Source organism: Rattus norvegicus, chromosome 17, assembly GCF_036323735.1.
Source record: "Rattus norvegicus strain BN/NHsdMcwi chromosome 17, GRCr8, whole genome shotgun sequence".
Taxonomy (NCBI): Eukaryota; Metazoa; Chordata; class Mammalia; order Rodentia; family Muridae; genus Rattus; species Rattus norvegicus.
This window is the reverse complement of record NC_086035.1, coordinates 15,923,295-15,950,737: the sequence shown is the minus strand read 5'-3', so window position 1 is coordinate 15,950,737 and position 27,443 is coordinate 15,923,295. Positions and strand designations below refer to the sequence as shown.

Here is a 27,443-nt window from a genome sequence, read left to right as displayed (position 1 = left end):
CTGAAGTGAATCCAGCAAGGTGTTAGAGACTTTTAGGAGCTGCTCTCCAGACCTCTGAGCTACTAGAGAGCCAGATCTGTGCCTCATGATCAAAGGGGCAGACATAGCATCTTGGCTACTAAAACAGGCTGGTTACAGAGAGTGGTGGGTAGCTGTTGAAGATGTTTTCAGGGCAATGTCAAGTTTAACACTGGAAACCTGCTATTTTATTCTTTTACCAGATAAGCATTATTACTAAGACAGTACCAAGTATGGTTTCTTGTTCTGAGGGCTGGACCCTGGCCTACTGCCCAGAGGACAGCCCACCTCCTACACAAGGAGGGTCTCAGGCAACTCAGCCGCGATACTTCTAAGGCTTTAGAAAATGCACAAGAGATTACGAGGTACCGAGGAAACAAACAATGGATTGTTACAGTACATACATTCTGGTGGAAGTCTGTTCTTTCTAAAAGCAAGTCTCTCAGTTTTCTTTCTGCTTTCTGCCAAACTAAACAGGACTCCGTAAACATACTGACGAACTGGCCTATAGAGCAGGGCGGCCGGAGGCAGGTCTTTGTTGGCTTCATCTTCAATAGAAACAGCAATTTTGATTTCACCCTTTGCATGGAAGAAAGCAGAATAATATTGCACATTTTTCATGTTGAATTTATAAGAAACTCACAGCAATATACTGCATCATCTCCATTAATGACATAGCTATTCTATTCCAATAGCTAACAACTTGCCTACAGTGAGATGTTTAAGATCCACTGGCAGTCTGTGGTCCAAATGTATGTCCAGAGACTCAAAATTAATTCTATATTACTTTATCTTTAATCCAAAAACCAAGAACAAAAGAAAACCACATAGATGAGCCAAAGTTTTTTAAACATCCTACACAGATAACACCAGACAACAAATACAGAAGAAAGCATGAAGAATCTACAACTTTTATTCATGGGTCAAGATGGTCAGATATAATAAAATTTGTAATTTTCAATGACCTGAACAAAATCCAAGGTATAAAATGAAAGTTATATTTTTTAACCAAGCTTTTCCATAAAAAGTTACCACATGTTAAAGATAATCTCCCTAAGAGAACTTTTTTTTTGTTTTTTTGTTTTGTTTTGTTTTTTTTTTTTTTTGGTTCTTTTTTTCAGAGCTGGGGACCGAACCCAGGGCCTTGCGCTTCCTAGGCAAGCGCTCTACCACTGAGCCAACCCCCAACCCCCTTAAGAGAACTTTTTTAAAGCATGTTCTAGGCTTTCTGCCAGCACAGAGGTGCTCACCACCATGTATCCCACCATGGTCAGGGCCACAGACAGCTGCTAGGGCCAAAAAGGAAAGCATCCCACCCCAGCTCAAGTCCAATATGGCAAGACTTTCATCTAACTCAAGACCATGCCACCAAGAGAAAAACCACTGTGGTGTTCAGCAGCAGACTGCTGCCAAACTTCTATTGTGTGGTATTACAGTACATCAATGTATTCAAGGAGTTTTACGTATGTATATGTGTAACAAAAATACACAACATGACCTCCAATGCCTATTAAACATTATCTCTAAGTTCTCTGAATAACAATCTTGTATATTTGCTCCTTAACACAATTTAACTTCAAAATTGATTTTCTCCTTATCTTCAATATGTTCTTTCCTCTTGACTAGTCCAGTGGTTAAACATTCATTCATATGAGGATTTCTCTTGCTAGTAATTCTCAACAGTACTATGAAGCTTGCTACAAATGTCTCGATTGCGTATCATGGCTCCTCAGCTCATGGGAAATGGTAGGCACTGCAGTCTAAACTGCCCCTATACTGAAAAGCCCTAACTAGCATTTTTATAAACCTGAAAGGACAGTTAGGTTTACTTTTCCCAAGCCTGGACATTCTATCACTCTTCCCTTGATATGTGTAAGAACAGAAGAAAGCTATTAGTACCATGTGTACACTTCACATGGGTCTACCCAACTGCCAGGCATCAAGGCTGACAGCATGGATGCAGGAGGCTCCAGCGCCCTTGACATGTCAAACAGTCTCTAAGGAACAAGTGCCATCTCTATACACGTTCTTTTGAAAAATGTCTTCTAAAATGTTGCACTCTTAACTGTACCATAACAAACTGTAACAAAAAACTGCATTTTCATAACTTTTGGTGATTCTTTAGAATAATGTTTGTTTTATGACCACAATCTGACCATTGATGTTCGTGCATGCTCATATTAAACAGTGAGATGAGACTTGGAGGCAGTGACAACCAAAAAGGAATGACTTAAGAGTTAATAATAGCATTAGCTAATACTCTGTGTTTGGATGAGTTGATCTACGGTCCACCTCATGACAACTGTGAGAAAGGAAGGAGCCCTTTGCATTTACTGACTCCATTTTACAAGCCACAAATGGGTTGCAGAAAATAGAGGGGTGAAAAAGACAGAGCCCATGTAATGAAGAAAACATGGTGATAGCAAGATAGTAATAAACCAATTCTATATGACAAATTTATCACTGAAGAGACTTGTGCCAACACATAGACCATAAATCACTGAGAAAATTTAGATACACAGAGATATACTAAGACACAAGATTAAAAAACAATGTCAACAATATGTAGATATTTAGCTACACATTTGGTAAAATACTAATAAGGTAAATCATGCTGCTACATAGAAGATAACTGTCATTGCTAAATATGTACATTTTAACAAAATCCTGTACACCATTTTTGGGTCCTATCATTCAAACTGTCGTCCACAAAGCAGAGGAGCAAAGTGAAAACGCATGAGTGCTATAGAGAGAGATGCTATCACCTACACACAAGTGATAAAGACGTCACACTGTTCACAACATTAGGATTAACTGGACATTACAACACCAATGTGTAAAAATTCTTCACTAAGAAAAAAATTATGAGTCATGAAAGAATGAGTCATTTCATTAGTTTAAAAAAAAAGTGGTTTTAAATTTTAAAGGAAAGTAAGATTTCATGACTTGCTTTTAAATTGCATTTATAGATATCGATTTTTATCTTTGGTTTAAGGTTTAAAAACTGGAAATATTTCATAAAGATCAAAAAGGAAAAAAGAAAGAAAAGAGGTCTGCAAAAGGGAACCAGGGATGCGCAATGCTGTCACATACTTAAAACTGGTCCGAGGAGGCCGGGGTAATACCTTTGTCAGGACGTGGAAGATGTAGGGGTACATCAGTCCCTTCTTGTGTCTGTGCTCAGCCACTCTCAGCACCTCAGGTGCAACGGGGGGCAAGGGAGGTGTGGTGATATCCATGTGGTTCCTGGTGGGCATTGACAGGAGGCACGGGATTGGCTGAACAGTGCCCATGTGGCTCCCTTTGCCTTCAGCTAGCTGGCTTCCCGAAGAGGCAGTGGATGAACCTTCTACCTACAGAGCAAAGGCAGAAAGTAGGGAAAGGCTTTATGTCCCATTCTCTCATTATCTCAAATATACAAGGGCACTTGCTCACCTAGTGACTCCTGCCTAGAATGGTCAGATTCAGTACCAACCAAAAGGCAGGGTGGGCAGAAAACACTCACTTACCTCTCCTCAGACTACTTTATGCCCCAAAACACCACCAACACACACTGTGCCACAGAGGACAGCACATACTGTGTCCTATAGTGTAAGGGACAAGACTCACCTCAGAAAGCAACTCCAGCTTCTCCTGACCCTGGGGCTCCCTGCATCGAGTTTCCAGCTCTCTGAAGCTGCCCTATAGTCTGAATATCACCATGTGTTTTTGTTGTCCTTAAGATCTTGCTAATGTTTTACTCACTAGGGAACTAGCACTCAAAGAGACTATGCATTTGACCACTGTTCTATAATTAGCATTAAAAAAACTGAGTTCATACCAGGTCTGACTTCAGCCTTGTAATTGTTGGCAATGAAGGACAAAATTCCCATCTAAAACTTTCTCTCTACAGTCATGATAAAGCCCTACATTTAACTATACACAGGCAAAAGTAAAACAAAGTAATAACAGCAACAATGCAGAACACCACAAATCCTCTCTCTAAAACAATCTAATCCCATAAAAACAATGACTTAGACCTAGAAACGCCAACTCTGAAAAATGGATAATATATTCCTAGGTGAAAAATGCCCACTCTGTCAACAGCTGCAAACACAAACAGCAGGCATGGGCACAGGACATGAGAGCTGGACCACAGTGGACTAACTCAGGGTTGTACCAATGCCAGGCAAGGCGCCAAGGAAAAGAGAGGCAGATCCAGATGCCCTGGCATACTCTGAATTGTCTGAAAAACTGCCAAAAGGTAATTATTATTTGCACGATAAACTCTTCTTGATCAGAATGCTGGAAACAAGAACTGCTTATTGCTTGATTCGGTGTCACCCTAAAACATGTGTGTTTTCCTGTCTTGGAATAAACGTCTTCATTACAAGGGTATGTAATTGAGTGCTAATTTTACCCTTTAATACGCAGGTGCCAAGTTTGATCTTAGAAGAACCCATGAAAAATTCACAAGAGTTGTCTACAGTTTTCCCTCTTCCATAAGAACATAGAAACAAAACAGTGCAGAGTATTCTGCCAGATTCTTTCATGAACAAACAGCCGTTCTCATGAAGTGTTTGTGTTGCTTATATCTAACTGATTCACCATCATCCGGTTGACTAGGAGTTTTAAATGAATTTCTGGTACCCAGATGAAGTTGCCCATCCCTGTTGAAGCAAAAGTCTTGTTCCCCATCAGGGACCACAAATCTTGCAAATCAAAACAGGATTTCCACATGGCTAGCAGACAGAGCAGGTAAGGGAAGTAGACTTTACCTGGCCCCTATTTTTTTTCTCTTCTTTTGAAAAGAGAAGTGTCTCATTGTGCATCCCTGACAGGCCTGGAACTCACCAACCTGTCTGCCTCTGCCTCCCTGGTGCTGGAGTTAATGATGAGCACCCACGCCCCAGACACTTCTGCTTTCTACAAACACTCCAGGGCCTGCTCAGTCAGTCTTCACAAACCCCCTTTAAACGAGGGCACGAGAAGGCTCACCTACCAGGTCCTGGAGAGGAAGGAGTGTTATAGGCGCCATCCTTCCCAGGCCAAGCTGACTGAGGTAATTCTAAACAATTCTTTCCTTCCCTGAGCCCTCTAGAAAGCATATGACACGTGACACATTTCAGAAAGATTTTTTCTTTAACTTGGTCACCTGTGTACATGACCCATCAGGAACTAAAGAATAGAAGGCGTGCGTGGGTTCTATACCTTTACTTGGTCTCCTGGGTCTCCCCGTGCCAGTGGCTCTGCATGGCTTCCTGTCTTCTCCCAGCCAATCTTGTTCCCGCTGATGTGGCTAAACACAGATGAACAGGATTAATAAATACTGTGGACTAAACCACCTCATGGTGAAGAAGTCCCAAACTCAAGCTGAGACTCAACAGCAAGAGCAGTCACTTTTCAGGCTCTAATGGCTGACAGCTTCCTCAAAACTTTATTTCAGGAGTATTTCCTCCTACTTCAAAGAGAAAAGAGGCTATCAGGCATGAATTCTAAGTGCAAGGTAACAGCACTCTTGTAGGTGCGCCACCTTCACGGGGAAGGGTGTTAACCATCAGTAAAAAGGGAAGAAATTAGGATATAGGCAGAGGAGAGAGAGGAACTCAAGTTCAGGGAACTTGTTTCTATTTGGCAAACATCTTGGTAAAACAAAACCAAAATACGAGGGGGGGGGGGGGGGGGGAGAAAGAAAGAACGAGGAAGGAGGGAGGGGGGAGGGGAGGGAAGGGAAGGGGAAGGAAGGGGAAGGGGAAGGGGAAGGGAAGGGGAAGGGAAGGGGAAGGGAAGGGGAAGGGAAGGGGAAGGGAAGGGAAGGGGAAGGGAAGGGGAAGGGAAGGGGAAGGGGAGGAAAAAATGCCTGCAGCCTCTGAAAACACTTTATTATGCTTAGCAGAATTTTCTTTTTTTTTTTTTTTTTTTTTTGTTCTTTTTTTTTCCGGAGCTGGGAACCGAACCCAGGGCCTTGCGCTTCCTAGGCAAGCGCTCTACCACTGAGCTAAATCCCCAACCCCTAGCAGGATTTTCAAAACCTGAAATACAACAGGTGAGAGTTGAGTGTTCTGGGTAAGCATTACTCCTTAACTTTTATTTAAGCAACACAACATTATCAGTCAAGTAAGCATGGTCCCTAGCAAAGGTGAAAAGTAATGTCCTATAGGTAGTGGGGACACAGGGTCATGTAAGAGAGCCAGCAGGCAGGATGACTCCAGGTGAAAATGGCCGGGGCCCTTCTGGGTGCATGGTCCCAAAACCCACCCTTCATTGGCAGCCCTCTATACCTACCTAAATTACCTCTGTGATAACTGCAGAATATGCCACTTCAGGCTACTGACTTGCCTCTCTAATTCATCCATATGGCAAATGGGGAGATTTAAATATTCATTAATTCTACCTACCAATCAATTTCATTTTAGTTTTATGCAAAAGAGGTAAGAGGAGCATTACAAAGGCTGTAGCGCCCATCGTAAACCCAGAGTGCTGCTCCGTGTGGTGAGACCCCAGAGGTTTCTTGATTCCACTAATTACATGGCAGGGTGTTCCAGCCAAAGACAGCAGTCAACATAAAAAAAAAGGTGAAGGGCTTCTACTGTGCCTAGGTCTCTAGGGTCGGAGAAAGCATTGCTTTATACACTATCACTACTTGTATAAAAACCCAATTTCAACTTAAAACACGGTGATAACCAAGAGGCAAAATGAGCAGAGTCACCTCTAGTGAGTAAAGAACCCTGTGGGGGAGGGGGGGTTGCTCTGACTGCTGAGTGGGCAGACCTGAGAAGGGTCTAGTCACACGTCTATCACTAACCTGTTGACTACATGTCATTCAGCTATGAATCAGTAAACGAGCAGCCAAGAATGTAGAGCTGTGGCTTATGTGACATAGGGAGGCATAATTCTAAATCACTCAGTGTACAGCCAAGAGCAGACCTTGCTTATGTCTTATGCGATACAAAAAAGAGCAAAGGTTCTGAAACTGCTTATAGACAACAGAAGTGCCTGAAACAGTCATGGGACACACATCTGTGTGCTGCATTTCTGGGATGCCTGAAGTTACCTAAGTTACCTGAAAACTGGATGGCAACAGTAGGAAGGAAAGCTGAGGGGAGGGGACGCACTTGTCTACGGGCCCCACTGCTGAGGTGCAGTACTGTGCTGCCTGACACCCTAGAGAACCCACCAAGTACCGGAAAGTATCCATGTTCTGTTCTACATGCACTCAAGTTAAAAATACAGGAACGCCATCGCCCCGATGCTCACAAGACAGACTATCATTAATGATCCTGGAGAGTACCTTGACACTAGCCAGCGTTCAAGCAGTCTGATACAGTCACGGGGGCAGCCCTCACTTCACAATGTGAGAAAGCCCAGTATGTGGCTATGACAGATGCTTTTCTCTGAAGAACAGATGTAGTTCAGCATTCTATAATTCACTTGACACCAATAGTGACACCTTAACCCTATTCTTAGAACCAGACGTCTCACTAACTTGCATTACCTCTCTTCAGCTCTCTTTCACCCATACCCCCATGGCATGAGTCTTTGATGATCAAATTCAGGCCCGGAGAAGTAAGTCTAACCCTGACTCCCATGAAAAAGAACTCAGTCTCAGACGTACTGCTCCAGACTGTGCCACATATTGTCCCAGGACAGTGGCTGTAGATGTAGTTCTATGTACATGCAAAAACACAGCAAGCAAGCAACCACTTCACCTCCAACCCTGTGGAGACAGAGAGCAGTGCCAGTGGAGGCAAGGTCAGCTTTGTAAGCCTGTCAGGTAGCACCACCGCACTAGTGAGGCTTAGATCCCAAGCACCACAGCTCAAAGAAGCAAGGAGTTCCAGACCCAAACAATCCCATTTCATAAAAGGTCTTCCCCATGTACCAGGAGGACACGGCTCACATTTTTTGAGCCACCAGTGTCTGTGAGCTTTGTATGTGATAAGATTAATATGACAGAGCTAGCAGACAGCTAGAATATAGACTCTTCTGAAGGAATAAAGATCAAGGTTATTTTCCCTAACAAATAAAAGTCTGAATTGCCTCAATGGAAAGAGCTTAGAAATGTGTTAAAGAATAAAAATGTAAATATTAAGTTCTGGCACACAAGCCCAACCATCAGGAAGAGCGCTCATCCACTGCATGCAAACTATTCTGTCAATTCTGCCCATAATGTCCTTGAACTCCAGGGCAGGGAACATGAATTCTCCGTTAGCCACCTTTGAAGAGGAGGAGAGGGGGAAGGGAGGGGAGAGGAGGGGGAAGGGGAGGAATAACAAAAAAAGACCCTGTCTAAAGTCTATTTCCTGAAATACTAAGTCCAAGAGCTGAACAAAGTCCTTTAGCTATTTTACATCACAGAACCAAATCACTGTTTTAGTTGTGCATTGCTCCAACAGTTAATTTTTGAACAGTGTGACAGTTGCCAGTTATTCCAGATATATTAGCTTATACAATTCATAACCAACCCTACAACCCCTCAGAGAACATGCTCATCCGAGTGTGAGCAGGAAGTTACATGGTCACAGCTAAAAAGGCCAAGCCAGCCCCACAGGACAAGGAGTAGCCCGGCAGGCTCTAGAAGGTAGGCTGCTCTCAGAGCTCATTCTCCTCAGCTGGGTGTGACCCTGAGACTCACAAGCTGTTAGAATTGGTGGAGAAGCCTATGTAGGAAATACTACCCTACTACTAGGATACTATACCTCAAAAATCAACATTTATCACAATGGAGTCTCTCTTCACTTAACACATGCATCTACACTCACAAAGACAAGTCTTTACAAGGCCCAAAACTGAAACGCCCCTTTTCTCAAAGGATTTTTTACATACACGTTTAAAACCATCAATAAAGAGTTAGCAGTATTTATCAAGTATACACTATTTATTTAACATTAAGTATTCCTACGTCATACTTCCATGCATAAATATACTTAAGTATTTTAAGTATAAGAAAAGAGAAAAAGGGCAAGCTGCTCCCAGGGCATGACTAGTATTAGTATGTGTTTAGTGTATGCAGAGAAAGGGTCATATAGCCACTCGTCTTTGGCTGGTCCCCATCTAGAGTAGAAATCATGCAGGATTCTTTGTGTTTTTAATGTTTGAATTCTAAGTAATTGTCTACTACAGGTGGTAATTAGAAAAAAAATGTGTAAGAAGGTAACGCTTCCAAGATATTCATCCCCTTAGATTTAAATCTTACAAGCCCAAATAAGTCTATGAAAGTAATACAAAGTAAACAGTTTCAGTGCAGACCCAACTGTAATTCTTAATCCAAAACATAACAACAAAGGTTCAATAAAGGCCAGGAAAGGAAAAACAAAAATACAAACAAAAAAAAATCATTACCAACTGAGGTTTTTTTCAATTTTTACAAAAAAAGCAGAGCAAGAAGCATGCTCTGTGTCTGTCCTGACAGAGGGAGAGAGCTACTCAGTTCAAAAGTGTACCAGTCTTCCTGAACTTTGTTTTATTTTATTTTAGCTAAACTAACTATCCTAGGCATAGACAACAGGCTGGTTCAGTCGCTGCCCTAGGTACAGACAGGCCTGTTTTCCTACACAAACACTGTGTGAGAAAAGTCTGCAGAAGTCACCAATTAAAAACCAGGCCTAGGGGCTGGGGATTTAGCTCAGTGGTAGAGCGCTTACCTAGGAAGCGCAAGGCCCTGGGTTCGGTCCCCAGCTCCGGAAAAAAAAAAAAAAAAGAACCAAAAAAAAAAAACCAGGCCTAGACTTCCCATTGGCATGCCCACACAGCTCACCTCTTCTGCTGAGCTGTCTCTCCAGTCCACTATCTTTAGTCATTTAAAAATATTTATCATTTGAAGGAAACTTTTCTTGCTTTTGATTTCTTCTGTAACATACCCCATCATCCATCACCTGCCTGACTTAAGGTTGGGGGAACTAGAACCACTTACTCTGTACGTCGTCCTAGACCAAAGTCTGCTATGGTTCCAGGCCAGGATGGTAAGTAAGTACCACACAAAATGTGATATGGAGATGTTCCTAAATTAAAAACTGACAGTCTGGTCTTTGCCTTTGCATTTCATCCTAACAAGTGAGTGTTTACAGGGTGTATCGTGCTTGGGCAGAAGTACAGACGGAGTCTTGGGGGTGACAGCTGCAAGAAGGGTCACATAGAGGGAGGTGTGTAATTATGAGGGAATGCTTTCCTTGCTATTTTACAGTGTAGAAATGGTTATAGGCCGGGGACCAATCAGCTCTGCAAGGCCAGGCCGAGAGACCAGCACCTAACCTGTCCTCTGTTCTCTAGATTCCCATCTGTGTTGCTACTATAGACTGTCCCCAGCACCGCACACCATCAGAGCACACGGCAATCCTGCCTCAGATTCCACATGCTGGAAGTATGGGTTTTATTTATTATGAAGATACAAAGCTGACGTCATCTTTATGTTTTGGTATAAGGCCTCATCATCCCACCCACGCTGTCTGAGCACTCAGGCCCATGAGAGCCTGCGCGTCGGCCTTCTGAGCAGCTGGAGTTATTACTATACAGCCCAGTGTGCAGAGCCACTAAGAGCACCAAGCTATTCTCATATGCGGCACATAATGTGCCCTACATACATTTCCCACAACTGCCTAAGACCCACCCCGTGGACTGTGACCCCAGCATCCCATTCATAAACCCAAAGGGTATCACAGCATCTGCCACTAGCAAAGCTTAGGGTCCAGGGCCTCAGGAACAGGCACCCTACCTCCTTCGCCACCACCTCACATTCCTAACACAATCTCATACTCACTGTCCTAAGTGAGGCAACCAATTCAAGAAATTAGGTCCCCCAGTCACACACCTGAAGTCCAGCCTTGAGGGTGTATGATCAAGTTTCCTGAAAGACACTTTCCCTACAACAGTAGCAAGCGCTAGTTGCCAGGATGAGAGGTCCACATCCTTCTGTAGGAACAGGATGCATAGGAAATAGTACATGACAGTGTTCACAGGAACCTCAGGAGACAGAGACAGGGAGAGTTCTGGGAACCCAGGAGCAGCCAGGCAGAGTCTTTAATACAGCAATGAGCTGAAGGCACTCTTACCCTAACCTGAGAATGGCACTCTCAATGCCCACCCTCCACACTCGGCAGTCACCACCCACCTGTCCAAGGACTAGCCTGGACAAGACCTGGTTTCTGGAGCCCTATCTCTGCAAGGCTCAGAGACTACAGCTTCCTTCTTCTGCCTTCTGCCAGTACATACTCCTTGTACAGATACCTACGTCTTCAGACCCAGTGCAGTGTCTCAGAACCCAAAAGCTTCTTAGACTACCTGCCAGTTGCCTTCACATGTGAGGAGAATCACGGGGTGCTTGTTTAAAATGATCATTTCTGGCATGGCAATCCAGAAACTTTAATTCAAAAGATCATAAACGTATCAACCTGCTAAATAATTCCTTTAAACGTACAAATACTGGATAATAATTCTTTGCTTCCATTGGACTGTGCACACACAGGCAGTGAATATTTATCAATTTTATATTTCTCTGCTCCAGACGAGATGTGCAGACTCAGTGAACACTGACCCGGGTGAACACGCATCAGCTCCCATTTTGTAGTAGATACACCAGGGGAAACTTGCAGGAACGCTGAGCACTGCCTCTCACACCTCTCACATCTGAGTGCAAAGGCAAGCGCAGCGCCCACCAGCCTTGCTGGGCAGTCTCACAGCAGTAGCCTGCCCTAGTTATCTGTCCCATTAGCAGTGCTTAAATTGGCAAAAGGACACTGGACTCACAGGAAAGACAATTAATTCTTTCCCTTTTCCCAAACAGAATACCTTAGGGGACAAGGGAGATACACTAAGATTTCTGCAATCCAATTTGAATCAGCTGTCCATTTGTGACTTCTGATGCTCTCTAGGAAGAAGTCTCATCTGAATCCAGGCAGCATTCTACACTCTGGCCAGGCAAACAGTGCTGTTTCAAGAATGTCCCTTTAACTAGCTGCTGAGTCTGGATGAAGGGAAGGTTTGGGCTCTCTTCTCCAGGAAACCCAAAGGTTCAGGGTGTCAGGGGAGTTGATGTACCTGATGGGCCGGTGGCACCGCAGAGCAACCCTCATATTTGAGCCACAACATAAATAAGTTACTTTCCAACTTGCCCAGATTCCTGGGATCTCCAGCTTTGGGGCTAAAACAGCAAGACCTAGGTCAAACAGCACGACCTAGGTCAAACAGCACCTACCTGTGGTAGACAACTTTGGGCTGCAGAATGAAGGAAGCCCTCAGTTCGCAGCACCAGAGCACTCTGTGATCTTGAATACTCACTTGGTTGCCCCTCCACTGCCCTCATCGTTGTCTGATGAGGACGAGGTAGACGAGCCAGGGAAGTAGGCGGAATCCACGTGATTGGGGCTGCCGCTCTGGGCCAGGTTGATGGGCGAGGAGCGCTCATACAGCGGTGTGTGCTTCCCCTCGTGAGGAATGTTGCTGTAGCTGTTCTGCTCTGTCAGGTTCTTCCCGCTAGAGTCCAGGGCGAGGGCAGGCTCAGGGAGGCTGTATGGGTATGGAGCCTGGCCTGGGGTGCCCCCTGGGCTGGGCACCTGTGGGACCTGAAATGCAGAACACAAATCAGTGTATAGGGCTGGTGGGGCCTGAGGCAAGGCTGAATTAGTTTTGTCCTCTTCAGTCATTTCTAATCTGACAAACTGGTATCTATCCTTTCTATCAACACAAGAATTTAAAAAAACAATGCATGTCCAAGGCTCACAGGACTAACTTGACTCAGAGGATACCTTACCGCGGGCTTTGCTTGCAGAGAAGTCTGTGGAATGTTGAGCATCTGAGGGGGAACATATGGTGGCACCATCCCAGGCATTCCAAATGGATTTGGTCGGGCTGTTTTATCAATACAGGAAGAAAATAATAAGACAAGTATGAAGAGAATGCCATATCCCCAGGATACCCCCGAGTTAGCCCAGGGCCCATATACCTTGCCCCCTTCAGCTGCCCCTCTTCCCAGAAACCTTTAGAAATTCAAATTTAACATGTGGCTCCAGAGGTCATAGTTTCCTTATCTTGTTATAAAAGTGAAAAATAAAACCAGGCAGAGCTCTGAAACTTAGCTCTCTTAAGATCAGAGGGCTTTTCTAGCCTCTGCTCTAAACAGCACTGGGCAATGAAGGCACACATGACCACCTCTTCCTCAGCCAAGTACGTACCCTTCCCAGAGTTCCTCACTCTGCCTCTCTGAAAGCAAAGTTCCAAGACCAAACTGTGGGGATGATTCTTAAACAATACAAGTTACAGTCAAACCAGGACTATAAATGAGAACACTAGCCCCCTCACTGGCCTAACCTGGTGGACACAGGGTTTCCTGAGAGCTACCGTGCAGCCCAAAAAGGCTGAAAGAGAAGCACAGATCACGGCTCACTTTCTCCAGTTCCATCAGGATCCAGGAGCCTCACAAGCTACCAACTCTCTAGAATTCTCCTCTCCAGACTGCAGCTCTTAGCTCTGAAATGCCACAGCAGGACTCTGACCCTGGCTCTCACTCACTAGAGAGTCTAGCACAGCATCCCACTTTGTACTGAACAAGAAAACTGCTGTCCAACAGCAGGGAAGAGTGAACTCGGCACGAGCACGCATGGGGCACATTTACACGTGCGGACACACCAAACACGCATGCATCTGTGCACAAGTGACAAGCCTACCAGCTCCCCTCCAAGTGTGAAGCCAGAGCCACTACACCTGTTAAAGAGACTCTATGGTAATTCAGAGTCACAGCTAGGAGAAGGGACAAAATATGCTATAAAATCCAGCAGTGCTCAAACATTATCATTGGAATCACTGTACAAAGTCTGGTTAATTTATGGTAGCTGACCTTTTCTATTTAACTTTCTGTTTGTTTTGTTTTGTTTTGTTTTAAAGACAGGGTTTCTCTGTGTAGCAGCCCTGGATGTCCTGGAACTCACTTGGTAGACCAGACTGGCCTCAAATTCCAAGGCCTCTGCCTTCCTAGTGCTCAGATTAAAGTTGTGAACCCCAACCCCCACTAACTTCTGAATAATGAGAGCATGGCCTGGATGTGTTGGTTACAGTTGTCACTTTCAGGAGATGGTCACTTGGGCCATGCTACTTTTGAATATAACAACTAAAACCTCCCTAAAAAGCACAAACTTTCCTTTGAACAAACAAAACAGATTAACACAAAAACCAAAGACTCTCTTCAAACTGTATTTCTATTATTTTGTGTGTACAGTCAGATGTCACATGACTGCAGGCCAGAAGAAAAGCAGCAGATCCCCTGGAGCTGCCGGACAGGGGTGCTGGGAACCTGTCACTTCTTTAACCTCTGAAACACTGCTCCAACCCTGCCAGAGCCAACATTTTTACAGCATTTTCTAAAAAGCACATTGTAGTCAATGGCTTCCTGTATCTCCAAGAGCAAGCTACTGTTCCCTCATCTGTCAACCCTGTGGTAACTGAATGAAGTCTTCTACATCTTCCTAAGAAATGACTGACCCTGAGGACCTGTTGTGGGAGCTCACAGGCCTCCCTTTAAATTGGTTGTTCTGTTCCATGACCAGTGCAGTAGCTGAAAAGAACCACGGTCCCCCTTCTCTACCACAAGAGTGTCTCAGAAGAGACACAGGGCCCAGTGTAGAGGCAACACTGCCACTCTCCTATGTCCTTTTTACCAACACATACTAGAGCAGCCTTTATTAGCAAAGTGGGAAGAACAGAGAAAAAGAATGCAAGAAGAATGCTCAATTAATAAAGTATTTTTATAGCTTAAAAAAAAAGTGCTGGGGCTGGGGATTTAGCTCAGTGGTAGAGCGCTTGCCTAGCAACCGCAAGGCCCTGGGTTCGGTCCCCAGCTCCGAAAAAAAGAACCAAAAAAAAAAAAAAAAAAAAAAAGTGCTAAGCATTACAGACTTCTTCAGGAACGCACAGAAAAGCAACAAATACAGGTGCCTTTGAGCTGCATTCCCTGACTTTTCTCCCCCAAGACCCCAAAGCACAGTTCTATGACGCACCCCAGTGACTCACAACCCTCGTAGAGTTGCCTAGCCTTTGCTCTATATTAAATTAAGATTCCTGTTTAAAGAAATGGTATTAAACTAAAAGCACTTCCAACTAACTGTAAACATCACAGCAAAGCCCTCCCTCCCATCCTGCCCTGAAGGGCTATTCTGTTAACTTAGAGATATTAACCACAAAATAGTTATAAAGTAAGCTTTTAAAATATCCTGGGACTGAGAGATGGCTCAGCAGGTAAGAGTGCTTGCTCTGTAAACATGAAGACATGGATTCAAACCCCCAGCACCCACATGCTGCAACCTCAGGGTTAAGGAGCAGAGGTCAGCCAGCCAGCCTAATGGAAGTAGCAAGCCTCCGGGCAATGAGAAGCCTTGTCCCAAGGAGTAAGGAAAACAACCTCTGTCTTACTTTTCCAGGGATGTAAAATTGAAGCTTTTGAATTTTTGATTCAAAGACCAAAACAGGGCTGGAGAGATGGCTCAGTGGCTAAGAGCACCGACTGCTCTTCCAGAGGTCCTGAGTTCAATTCCCAGCAACCACATGGTGGCTCACAACCATCTGTAATGGGATCCGATGCCCTCTTCTGGTGTGTCTGAAGACAGCTACTATGTACTCATATACATAAATTCTTTAAAAAAAAAACAAAAAACAAAAAATCCAAAACCAAAAAGAACATGTACTGCTCATGCTGAGGACAGTTCTGCTCCCAGAAACCACTTCACACAGCTCACAACCACCGATGTCCACTCACACAGCTCACAACCACCGACGTCCACTTCACACAGCTCACAACCACCGACGTCCACTTCACACAGCTCACAACCACCGACGTCCACTTCACACAGCTCACAACCACCGACGTCCACTTCACACAGCTCACAACCACCAATGTCCACTTCACACAGCTCACAACCACCGATGTCCACTCACACAGCTCACAACCACCGACGTCCACTTCACACAGCTCACAACCACCAACGTCCACTTCACACAGCTCACAACCACCGACGTCCACTCACACAGCTCACAACCACCAATGTCCACTTCACACAGCTCACAACCACCGACGTCCACTCACACAGCTCACAACCACCAATGTCCACTTCACACAGCTCACAACCACCGACGTCCACTCACACAGCTCACAACCACCGACGTCCACTTCACACAGCTCACAACCACCAATGTCCACTTCACACAGCTCACAACCACCGACGTCCACTTCACACAGCTCACAACCACCGACGTCCACTTCACACAGCTCACAACCACCGACGTCCACTTCACACAGCTCACAACCACCGACGTCCACTCACACAGCTCACAACCACCGACGTCCACTTCACACAGCTCACAACCACCAATGTCCACTTCACACAGCTCACAACCACCGATGTCCACTTCACACAGCTCACAACCACCGATGTCCACTTCACACAGCTCACAACCACCAATGTCCACTTCACACAGCTCACAACCACCGACGTCCACTCACACAGCTCAACCACCGACGTCCACTTCACACAGCTCACAACCACCGACGTCCACTTCACACAGCTCACAACCACCGACGTCCACTTCACACAGCTCACAACCACCGACGTCCACTTCACACAGCTCACAACCACCGACGTCCACTCACACAGCTCACAACCACCGACGTCCACTTCACACAGCTCACAACCACCAATGTCCACTTCACACAGCTCACAACCACCGATGTCCACTTCACACAGCTCACAACCACCGATGTCCACTTCACACAGCTCACAACCACCAATGTCCACTTCACACAGCTCACAACCACCGACGTCCACTCACACAGCTCAACCACCGACGTCCACTTCACACAGCTCACAACCACCGACGTCCACTTCACACAGCTCACAACCACCGACGTCCACTTCACACAGCTCACAACCACCGACGTCCACTCACACAGCTCACAACCACCAATGTCCACTTCACACAGCTCACAACCACCAATGTCCACTCTGGCCTCTAAGAGTACGTGCTCTCATGTGCATGCACATATATACAATTAAAAATAAATCTTTAAAAAGTAAAACAAGGGGTTGGGGATTTAGCTCAGCGGTAGAGCACTTGCCTAGCAAACGCAAGGCCCTGGGTTCGGTCCCCAGCTCTGAAAAGAAAAAGAAAAAAAAAAAAAAGTAAAACAAAACAGAACAATGTAACTCCTACTGTTGACATTCATTCTCAATAACTGTTTTATAATCACTGGACACTCTTCAATGGGCACATCTACTAGGTCCTGAAAGTGCTTCAGGTTTTACATGGTCACAGCTCGCTCATCGTAACCCCAGGGCCACTCAGCCTTTCACTGACTACGTGGTTCTGCTTTTCCTATGGAGACTTGGGAGCATATCCACAACTGGAATCACATGGGATGGAGACTTCAGTAACATGCATCTGAGGTCCTTCTGTGACCTGTGTGACTGAGTAATGCCCCACTCTACCAGTGCTGTAGTTATCCGAGTGACCCATGGTCGTAAGAACACCATGGTTACTTTCAAGTTTGGACAGATATAATAAATTAAGCTGGCATAAACATCCAAGTGCAGGTTTCTGAGTGGATGGTACCCACATATAGGAAGGACTGCTGTATGCTCAAGAGTAGGTTGTTTTGTGAAAAGCTGCTCAACAGTCTGATAAAGTATCCGTCCCATTAACATTCTCACCTCAAGTGGAAACTTAAGGGTTCTTTGGAAAGTCAGTTGTGTCAGACGGTGCTTTATAAAGGCAAACACATGATGGAGTGTTTTCCTGAAGCAGACACAACTGAAAGGGTGTTTTGCTAAAGCAGACACACGAAGGAACATTTTGCTGAAGAGGAGAGAGTGTTTTGCTAGAGCAAGCACATGAAAGGACGCATGATAAAGAAGTCTTCGCTAACCACAGGCATGTATTGGTCTGCCTTACATTGTTTAGTTGAACTCCATTTGTCAGGACTCCATAGAGAGAAATGCAACAAAAACCGTCTGGTGGGGGCTGGGGGTTTAGCTCAGTGGTAGAGCGCTTACCTAGGAAGCGCAAGGCCCTGGGTTCGGTCCCCAGCTCCGGAAAAAAAAAAAAAAAAAAAACCGTCTGGTGCTGTGCTGCGACTTCTTGCCTCTTCAGCAGACTCCAGATGACTGGCAGAGTGATGTCAGCTGAGACAGACTCACGTGGTGAGGCAAGACCCATGGAGGACATGTGAGGTTTGGAGGGAGGGCAACAGGCCTCAATGGCCTGTGCGAGGCTGGCTTGTAGAGCTAGCTGAGCAGCTCTTGCTGGGCTTGTGTCTTCCCTCATCTTGTTGAAAGGCACAGCAAAGAACTGCTCATGGCGTCCCTGCTGGTCTAAATCCCTCCTGCTGACTTGTGAGTCAGCTAAGGCCCGGCTGTCCCTGTCACGTTGTGCCACCTGCCACTGCTGCTATCCTCACTACTGAACCAGACTGCTGGTGTATCTGTGAAGTGTTTGTGAGTGGATCCAGCTGCCGCCGCTGACCTATGATCTGAACTGCTGATCTCCTGACAATGACAATTTGCTCCAAAGGACCATTTCTAAACAGGTTCATTTCCCCTGTATCACAATAATCTATCTTTTCCACTACCTCTGCTGGGTAGAAATTAAAAATGTCAAATGCTGTTGAAGATGTAAAACAAGAGAAAGTCTAGGTGGCTAGAAGGGAGGTTAAAACATTTAAGAACCATTATTACAAGTTGGCTTTGAAAAAATTAAAGTTATACTCTATAGCCAAAAAGTTCTTTTTAATATTATTACATCTTTATTCATTAATTTTGTGTGGTGCATGTGTGTGCACAGCAGACATACACATGACACAGCATGTCTGTGGAGGTCAGAGAACCTGTGTAAGTCATCTTTCCCTCACTCCAGTGAGCTGCAAGAATGGAACTCCCTGTGTCGGGAATGACAGCCTTTACCTGCTGAGTCACCTCAAGAGCAGCAACAGATGCTCTGTTGTTTACATCTTCAATAGCAATTGACAAGTTTAACCTCCCGGACAAGAGTGTATAGTTCACTTACTTAAGTATGGTGGTTTGAATGAGAAGTGCCCCACCCCCAAATAGGCTCAAATATGTGCATACTTAACTCCCAGTTGGTGGAACTGTTTAAGGATTAGGTGTGGTCTTATTGGAGATGGTATGTCACTGGGGCAAGCTTCAAAAATCCATGCCATTCCATTCCATAGTAGTACTGCCTCCTGTTTCTGGATCAGATGTGAGCTACTGTTCCAGTGCCCAGCCTGCCTTACTCCCTATCATGATGGTCACGGTCTCATCCTCTGCAACTTGTAAGACACGTAGCCATGGTGTCTCTTCACAGAAACAGAAAGATAGCTGAGATCATGAGGAAGCTGCTCGCTTCACTCTTGCAGCTTCGAAATGTGCCTGAGCACTGGCCTCTGCTCACATAACTGCTAGGGCATTAGGACTTTCACTTCACTTCAAGCCACACACTGTGAGAATTCAAGTCTTTCTCATACTTGTGTTCAGAGTGGTGATTCACAACAAGCTATAGCTGGCAGTGTGCAGGGACACAAATCGCTGTGTGCCAACACACAGCACTGCGCATGTATGTGTGGAAGCTGGCAGACAACCTTGTGCAGTCATTCTCCTCTCCCATCACCTGAGTTCTGGGCAGTCAAACTCAGCGTGCAGCTATGTCAGCAGGGCTTTTACCTTTATCACCAAGCCATCTCAATAACCCATATGTTCACTTTAAAACCTAAAAGCCAGACAAAGACGTTATCTGAACACAGTCTTCTCATCCTTCAACAATACCCCCAAAACTAGTTCACTGTTGAATGCTGGCCTGGAATACTTGGGCCTCAAAGTAAAAACAAAAACAAAAACAAACAAATAAACAAAAACCCAGAAAGCTCCATATTAGCACAGTTGAGACAATGGAGAGAGAGGGGGGAATGGGGGGGGGTGGAGATACCAAGAGGTTGTCAAAGGGAAGTGTTTTTGTTTCTGTAGTTTTATGGTTCAGCTCTGACATCTCTGCAAAACTGGTATTGAAAGCTTGGCACTGGGGTACTAGTATTAACAGGGTGAGGATTTTTTTAATCAGATCAGGCCCAGAGAGAGGTTCCTCATAAGTTGAAGGTGCTTTCCTTTGAGTGGATTATTACAGAAAATGGAGCTGACTTCTCAGTCAAGTCTATCCACAAAAAGTTAAGTATCATTTAATGACTGAAAACATGAATGTACTTCACAGACATTCTAACCTAATTTGGAATTCACCTTGTTTACATAAAATGCCTTCGACATGGTCACCAGCCTTGATATGTACGCCACTGTGTACAATCAATACTCCCAAAGTGTCGCAAGGTATCCTGGTAATTCCATTATCCCAGAAACCCCAGTGGATACCACTATCCAAATCCCTTCTATATACAGCACAGAATCACACAAAGAATTCATATGCAGAGAATCCATCCCCAGAACCTATACATAGAACCTATATACCTTCCTAAGAACAGCAAAGACTAAATGCTACACAAAGAGTATTTGGGGAGAATGATAAAGAAAAATTAGTACATGTTTCACACAATTTCCTTTTCAAACTTTTTAGAAACTCAGATATAGAAAGCAGATACTAGCTCCCCTCTCCCTTCCTGTTCCTGAATACATTGTGAGTACTGTGTTGATCACATAACCTCCAGTAACTACTCAGACTGTAGTTGCTGCTTCTTGACCCAGGTACTGTGGTTTGGATAGTCTGTCTCCAAAAGGTTCACGTGATAGACACTGGAACCCTAGTTTGGTGTTACTGAAGGGGATGGATGGGTGGAATCATCAGGAGCTAGAGCACACTGGGAATCACTAAAGGCCCTTGGACAGGCTTGTCGCATCTGTCTGTCACTTCCAGTTTCATAGTATGATGTTACAGCACAGAGCTACCACTATGGTCCCAATTTGCTATGACGTCCTCACTAGAGCTGAGCTGACCCCAGTGCCCCAGCCTTGAGTTTCCAGAAGTTTTAGCTAAATACACACTTTTATTTGGCTGGGTGGTGGTGGCACATGCCTTTAATCTCAGTATTCAGAAGGCAGAGACAGGTAGATCTCTGAGTTCAAGGCCAGCCTGTTCTATTGATCAAGTTCCAGGACAGCCAGGGCTACACAGAGAAACCCTGTCTTAAAAACAAAACAAAAAACTTTTTTGCTTATTTTGTTACACGCATGCCATGATGTGAAGTTGGAGGGAAGGCTGTGGGAGGTGGTTCTTGGCTTTCACTGTGTAAGACCTGGGGATGGGACTCAGGTCATCAGGATTGGCAACAGGATCAGACCCTTTCCCTGTGATCCATCTTGCTAGCGCCGTTTTCTCTCTTTATAAATGTTACTCAGCTTAAGACACTCCGTTACAGTAGTGAAAACCAAAGCACTACACAGAGGAGCCAGATGCTGAAGGCCAAACTGTCAGGCTTCCCCACTCTTCACGTCAGCTATCACTGAATCAATCATTTGGTGCCCTTAAGGCTACTCTGCCTGTAATAAAGAGTATCCGGCGCTAACACATACTTCACGTACCCCTTCCCTTTAATTTGCATGTAGTGTGTCATTATAAGTCGGCAGGGAGCCCGAGGCCTTGCAGCAAGTATTTGCACTAGGTGGGCCGGACCCAGGGTCATGTTGATTTCATGCTTTCTATCACCCAAACAAGAAATTCTGAAACATTTCTATGTGCAAAGCATACAGCAGATATAGCTTAGCTTACCTAGTAAAACAATGTATATCTACCTGTCCCATTACACAAAGTGTGCTCCTTTTCCAAGAATCATACTAAAGCACATCACATTACTTCACTCCTCCAATTCAAAGATTCATGAATTTAATTCATTCAGTCAAGTAGTTACCCACTGGGGGTGCTGAAGGCCTTCGTTCCCTTGGCCCTACTTTCCGCAGGTGGAAGAGGGTATAAAGGCAAGGCCACCAAGTATTGTAAAACACTCTGTGCCCTCAGAGACACTCAAATGCAAGTCTCATACACTAGCTGACCTAAATTCAAGGCAGTCAAGGAAAGAAGCACCATATGTAATAGTTGATGCAAAAACCACTGGCAGAAGCCAGCTTAATTCACTCAAGGCAAGAAAGTTACTATGCCATGGGCCTGACGGGAAGACATGGAAGGGGTTTTAGTGTGGTACGGCTCACATTCTGAAACGTTACTCTGACTACTCAGAAAAATGAATTGTTCAATGTGCAACTGAACGAACAGATGGCCAGGCACCCTGAGCCCTTCACCCCCACCTCACTCCCTCAGCTACAGTGTCTGACAGGCTACACTGACTCACCCACCTCCCACCTGTCATGCCAAACCCATTATCTGTAATGTGGGTTCGCCATGCCTAGCACACTGACAAAACCATGCTTTAATTCTCTCAGGTCTGAGTAAAGGTGCCTGCTACACAAAGCTGACAAGCCAAGACTGATCCTCAGAGCTCTCACAGAAGGAGGGAACTAACTCCCAAACCATGGAACATATGCACCCACCCCCACCACCACACACAACACACACACACACACACACACACACACACACCCACCAAACAAAAAGAATTGTGTTTAAGTCTAATTCCCACATATATCTCAGGAACATCCCTACTTGTGTTAACATGAACAAACACTATCACCAGGCTGAGTTACCCCTCTTCTTATCTCTATATAAACCTGCCCTCCTGTAACGAAAAAGGGGACTATGGAGAGGAGGAAGAGAAGAAGGAAGAAAAGGAGAAGCAGCAACAGCAAGAGAGGCTACTGCCAACCCTGAACTGCCTTGTGTCCTCAGAGGACTCTCTGCTGTCATCTGCCAGCCTGTCTCCATGGTCTCTCCTTTTCTCTTAAAGTCTATACATCCCCTGAGGAACTACTAACGAAGTGGGCCACACAGAAAATCATACTACCCAAGAACAAGTCTACATGTAGTAGTGTGTATCTTTAATCCCAGCACTCAGAGGCTGAGGCAGGCAGATTTCTCTGAGTTTAAGCCCAGCCTGGTCTTCATAGTGAGACCTCATCTCAGAGAAATAAATAAAACAAGCATATGGAATTTGCTGGAGAATACTACATTCTGGATTTACAAGGTTATACAATCACACAGAGGTTTTGTTTACTTACGTAAGTAATGTGGTGGGTGAAATGGCATAGGCTTGCTAGTTGCTGAGTAATATCCAACTGCTCTCTTAAATCGAATGACTTTGTCATCTGTTCTAGACTGAAACAGATGTAGGAAAGCCTTGGTTATACCACAGGTCATATGTATGAACACCTTTATCATAGTTCAGCACATGAATGATCTGGAATCGTTTAGGTTAGGTAAAAATGTAGAATGACATGAGAACCTTCAGGTCAAACACAAAAAGATTAGTACCCAAAAAATGAATGCAAATTTAAAGCACTGTGGTCAGAGGTAGAGCTCTCAGCTGGCAGCAGGGCTGAGGGGAGGCCAGAAAGCTGGCCAGCTGGGCAGGTCAGTCCAGAGCAAGAGTGAAGTTGAGACACATCCTGACCTCTGAACTGTGAAAACCTTGTCCTGAGACAAGCAGGAGTAGGACTGTTTCCTCCTGCTCTGGGCCTGCACCACCTGGTACACATAGCCTGTATGGCTGGTGCACGTAGCCTGTATAGACCCCCACCTCTGCCATCCTTGAGGTAGTCATGTAGCCCGGTGGCCAAATTACAGGTTGAACTGCCTCTCTCCCTGTCAGGACCATCCAGCAAGCACCTGGAACTCTTCATGCAAATGAAACATTCCTAGCACCTCAGCCCTAGCCACTCCCCACTCTCCAAGGTTTGTATAGCCTTTGCTACCCCCACTAGAGAGCTGTTTCACTGAAAACAGGCTAGAAGAAATTTGTTTCTCCTCATGTGAGGAGAACCAAGGTTCTGTGGAACCACCGTCTGGCTATGCTCCATTCCTTCCAGTCTGGCCTGGTGTGCAACGGCACCCAGATACCCCAAGGGAGAAGCAGACCCACACTGGCAGCTGCGCACTGGCTCCATGGCTTCTCTGAACAGCTGTTTGGTCTCTGACTTTCCAAAGGCTCTGATATCCGCCACTCAATCCCACAATCCCACAGCAGGTGGAATGAATGTCCCAGACCACAGGCATATAGCATGACTGCCGTGGCTTAGGCTCAAGGCAGAACAGGACCATCCCAAAGCTCATCCACTCTATTAAGCTGACTTATCCACATGCTTCACCTCCTGAAACAGAAAACTCAAATCAGCAATCTATAACACTATTTGACCAACATGCAGTTTATCTTTTAAAATTCAGGCATGGGCCTGGCATGCTGATGCATTACGTTAGTCCCAGCACTCAGGAGGCAGAGGCAGGTGGATTGCTGTGAGTCCAAGGACAGCCAGGGCTACACAGAAAGACCCTGGCACCAACGAACGAACAAACAAACAAACAAACAAAAAAAAAAAAAACAAAAAAAAACCAACAATAACTAAAAAGCCAAGCCTGACCCATAAACAGAAACAACCCTCAGCACATACATCACATGAACAGGGCGCTTAGGAGCACCCCAGACTCTGGTGTTACCTGTGTTAGCCCCTGTCCTGTTCAGGCCCCAGGCCCGACAAGCAAGGTGAAGTGATTCAGATCATGACCCTCTGACAAAGGCTGCCCTTCCAGTTTGTGGCGTTACCTGTGAATGCTGGAAAACATCTTTAGCTATGGCATCCAGGTCAGACGTGTCATGGATGTTGCGGACATAATCAGCTACAGCTTTGATCACTACATCACATGGTGGCAAGACCAGCTGGTGAGCTCGGACCTGGGAGGACAGAGGCACATATCAGCAGTAGGCAGGAGCCTCAGAGATGCGTAAGTCTACACAAAGGGCTCAGACACCCCAAAAGTGTTGGCTACTGGGATCCTGCTAGGACCTGCTTACCAACTACCTGTGAGATCCTGTGCGCACAGCCCCACAGCAAACTCTTCCTTTCAATCACCCGCTCAAACCCTGTGTGATTAAAAGCTGAGATCTCCATCTCTCGGAGAACTAACAGAACCTATACTCGAGCTGAGCAGGCCGCTAGAAGCCGCTGGCTAGCTGGCTGGCTGGCTGGCTGGCTTCCTCCCTCCCCCCCTCCCTCCCTCCCTCCAACAACAGCTTAGGCTAGCAGTGGTGCCATCTTTGAACCTGCATTCAAAGCTCCCTAAAATTTTAAGGATAAGAAAGTGCCTACACCCACCAAGCTTACCTATGAGCCTGACCACAGTATTTGAAAACAGAGGAATAGAGAGAGCATGGAGTCTAATAGCTAGTAATGTTCTCATTACCCAAAAACAGCTACTATTGAAGAAGGTGGGTTAGTAGATTAGATTAGAAAGAAAGCAAAACCACCCCATACAATTTTAGAATCAGCAGAACAATGGCCTCTCACTACTGTCCGCATTCCACTCTCAAGAACCAGCACACACACTGTCATGTGGCAAGACAGGACAAAGATTGCCAACTGGCTCGCCTCAAAATAAAAATACTGTCTTGGACTGTGTGGGTGGGCAGAGTGTAATCACAGGGTGCTCTGTGCAGGAGAGCAGAATCTGTGAGGTGGCATGAGAAAGACCTGTCATTGCCGGCTTTGACAACGGAGAGGGAAGCCACAAGCCAGGAATGTGAACAGCTGTGAGAAGCTAGGAAAAGTCCAGGGAGAATCCTTTCTGGAGAGCTCAGAAGAACACAGACCTGTTATATCTTGATTTTAGCCCAGTGAGACCATTTTAGAATTCTAGTCTCTCTAACACACACACACACACACACACACACACACACACACACACACACACACACACACACAGAGAGAGAGAGAGAGAGAGAGAGAGAGAGAGAGAGAGAGTGAGTGTCTGTGTGTGTGTGTGTGTGTGTGTGTGTGTATGGGGAGGAGAGTAAATTAGAAAAGTTCAATCTTAAAAAACAGATGAAATGGGAACCACGTGCACTTAACACTTTGAGACGACCCAAATTCCCAGGTGCCCAAAGCCACAATACCCGGTCAAGAAGCACCATGCTTCCCCAGCACACTTGGGGCATTCCATGTGGATCACAGGCTCTCACACATAAGAGCAGCACTCTTCATATGGCTTAGACTCCCGAGTATGACTGATGTTTACTGACGCTGACCATCAGCACATCCTTAAAGGCCTAACACCCCTTCACATGAGGCAAAGGCTACTGCTACCGTGCTCCTGGGCAGACATGCAGAAGGGTAAAAGTGCTTGGGTCCAGGTGGCAAGGACCATGCTCTGCCGTCTATGAAATGTTACCAAAATCTCAGGGCAAGGCAAGTGGGGGGTCGCCTATGACAGCAGCCAGGGAGTGAGGCTAGGACAGCCACCCTGAGCTATCCCACATCACCTCAATCCCACGTTGCTGCTGGCAGACACTTGGGCACGTTGCGCACAGTGAGTACCCTATCGGGAAGGGCGGTATGTGGGCTGGGGATGGGGAGGTGGTGGTGGTGAGGAGAGTGTCCTGATGGCCTGGCCTCTATCTATAATCTGCAGGTTCACCCCTCCAGGAGCTTGTGGTTAGATGGCCACTCCAACACCAGACACTCGACATACTAATGAGTGTCTTCCCATGCTGTGCACGGTATCTGAAATGCTGGTTATTTTAGGTGGTTTCATACATTAAAAGATGACAACTTAGATGGCACAAAGAGAAACTCTATGTGTGTGTTGGGGTAAGGGGGTCCAACCGAGTTTTCATTTCTAGTATTATCTAGCACTATCTTTCCCAAAATGAACCACTTTGTACTGTGATCTCCCATACACCTGTGACAGGTAGCTAAGAAGAAACACCACACTAGAATCTGACCTGCCAGAGCAGCCCCAAATGACAGATTATAGCCCACAAACCAGCAGATGCCCTCTTTTCTCCATGCCACCCAATAAGCTCTTGTCCTCTGACCTCTGCTGTAGTTTGAAGAGAAAGTGCCCCACCCTCCTAGCCTTCCCCACAGGCTCATGTGCTTAAACTTGGTCTGCGGAGGGATGGCACTGTTTGGAAAGGTTCCGGAACCTTCAGGAAGTGCAGCCATACTAGAAGTGTTTCCCCGGGAACAGGCTCGCTCCACCTATTCCTTCTTTCACTGCTGCCTGTGCACAGCTGAAATGTGATTGGCCAACCTCAACTTCCTGTCATGCCTCCCATGCTACGATAGACTCTATCCCCTCTGGAAGTCTAAGCCAAAAATAGAATCCTTTCCTGCCCTAACGTTGCTTTTTTTTTCCCAAGATATTCAAGATACAATAGAGGAGTAACTAGGGCTGAGATGGTGGTGTGGCCCTGGCTGGCTGCATCCCTCAGCCTGTGTTCACAGCAGGTATCACTACACCGTGCTCATGACATGTGAGGTTCAGCAGACAGCCCCAGGGCTGCGTTCACGCTTCTTAGGGGTTGATGTGAA

The 27,443-nt window shown here is 45.6% G+C and overlaps 1 protein-coding gene across 3 annotated transcripts in view; it reads right to left on the bottom strand.

Annotated features, from left to right (window-relative positions):
* The window catches only part of Fam120a (family with sequence similarity 120 member A), a 91,187-nt gene that overhangs the window by 30,600 nt on the left and 33,144 nt on the right, over positions 1-27,443 (bottom strand). For all 3 annotated transcript variants that reach the window (XM_063276151.1, NM_001191816.3, XM_063276150.1), the window contains exons 4-10: positions 24,677-24,805; positions 23,139-23,235; positions 12,743-12,840; positions 12,271-12,554; positions 5,209-5,296; positions 3,144-3,371; positions 423-597 (exon numbers count right to left, since the gene is read on the bottom strand). In XM_063276151.1, the coding sequence (XP_063132221.1) occupies positions 423-597; positions 3,144-3,371; positions 5,209-5,296; positions 12,271-12,554; positions 12,743-12,840; positions 23,139-23,235; positions 24,677-24,805 (1,099 nt within the window). The remainder of the gene's footprint in view (positions 1-422; positions 598-3,143; positions 3,372-5,208; positions 5,297-12,270; positions 12,555-12,742; positions 12,841-23,138; positions 23,236-24,676; positions 24,806-27,443) is intronic.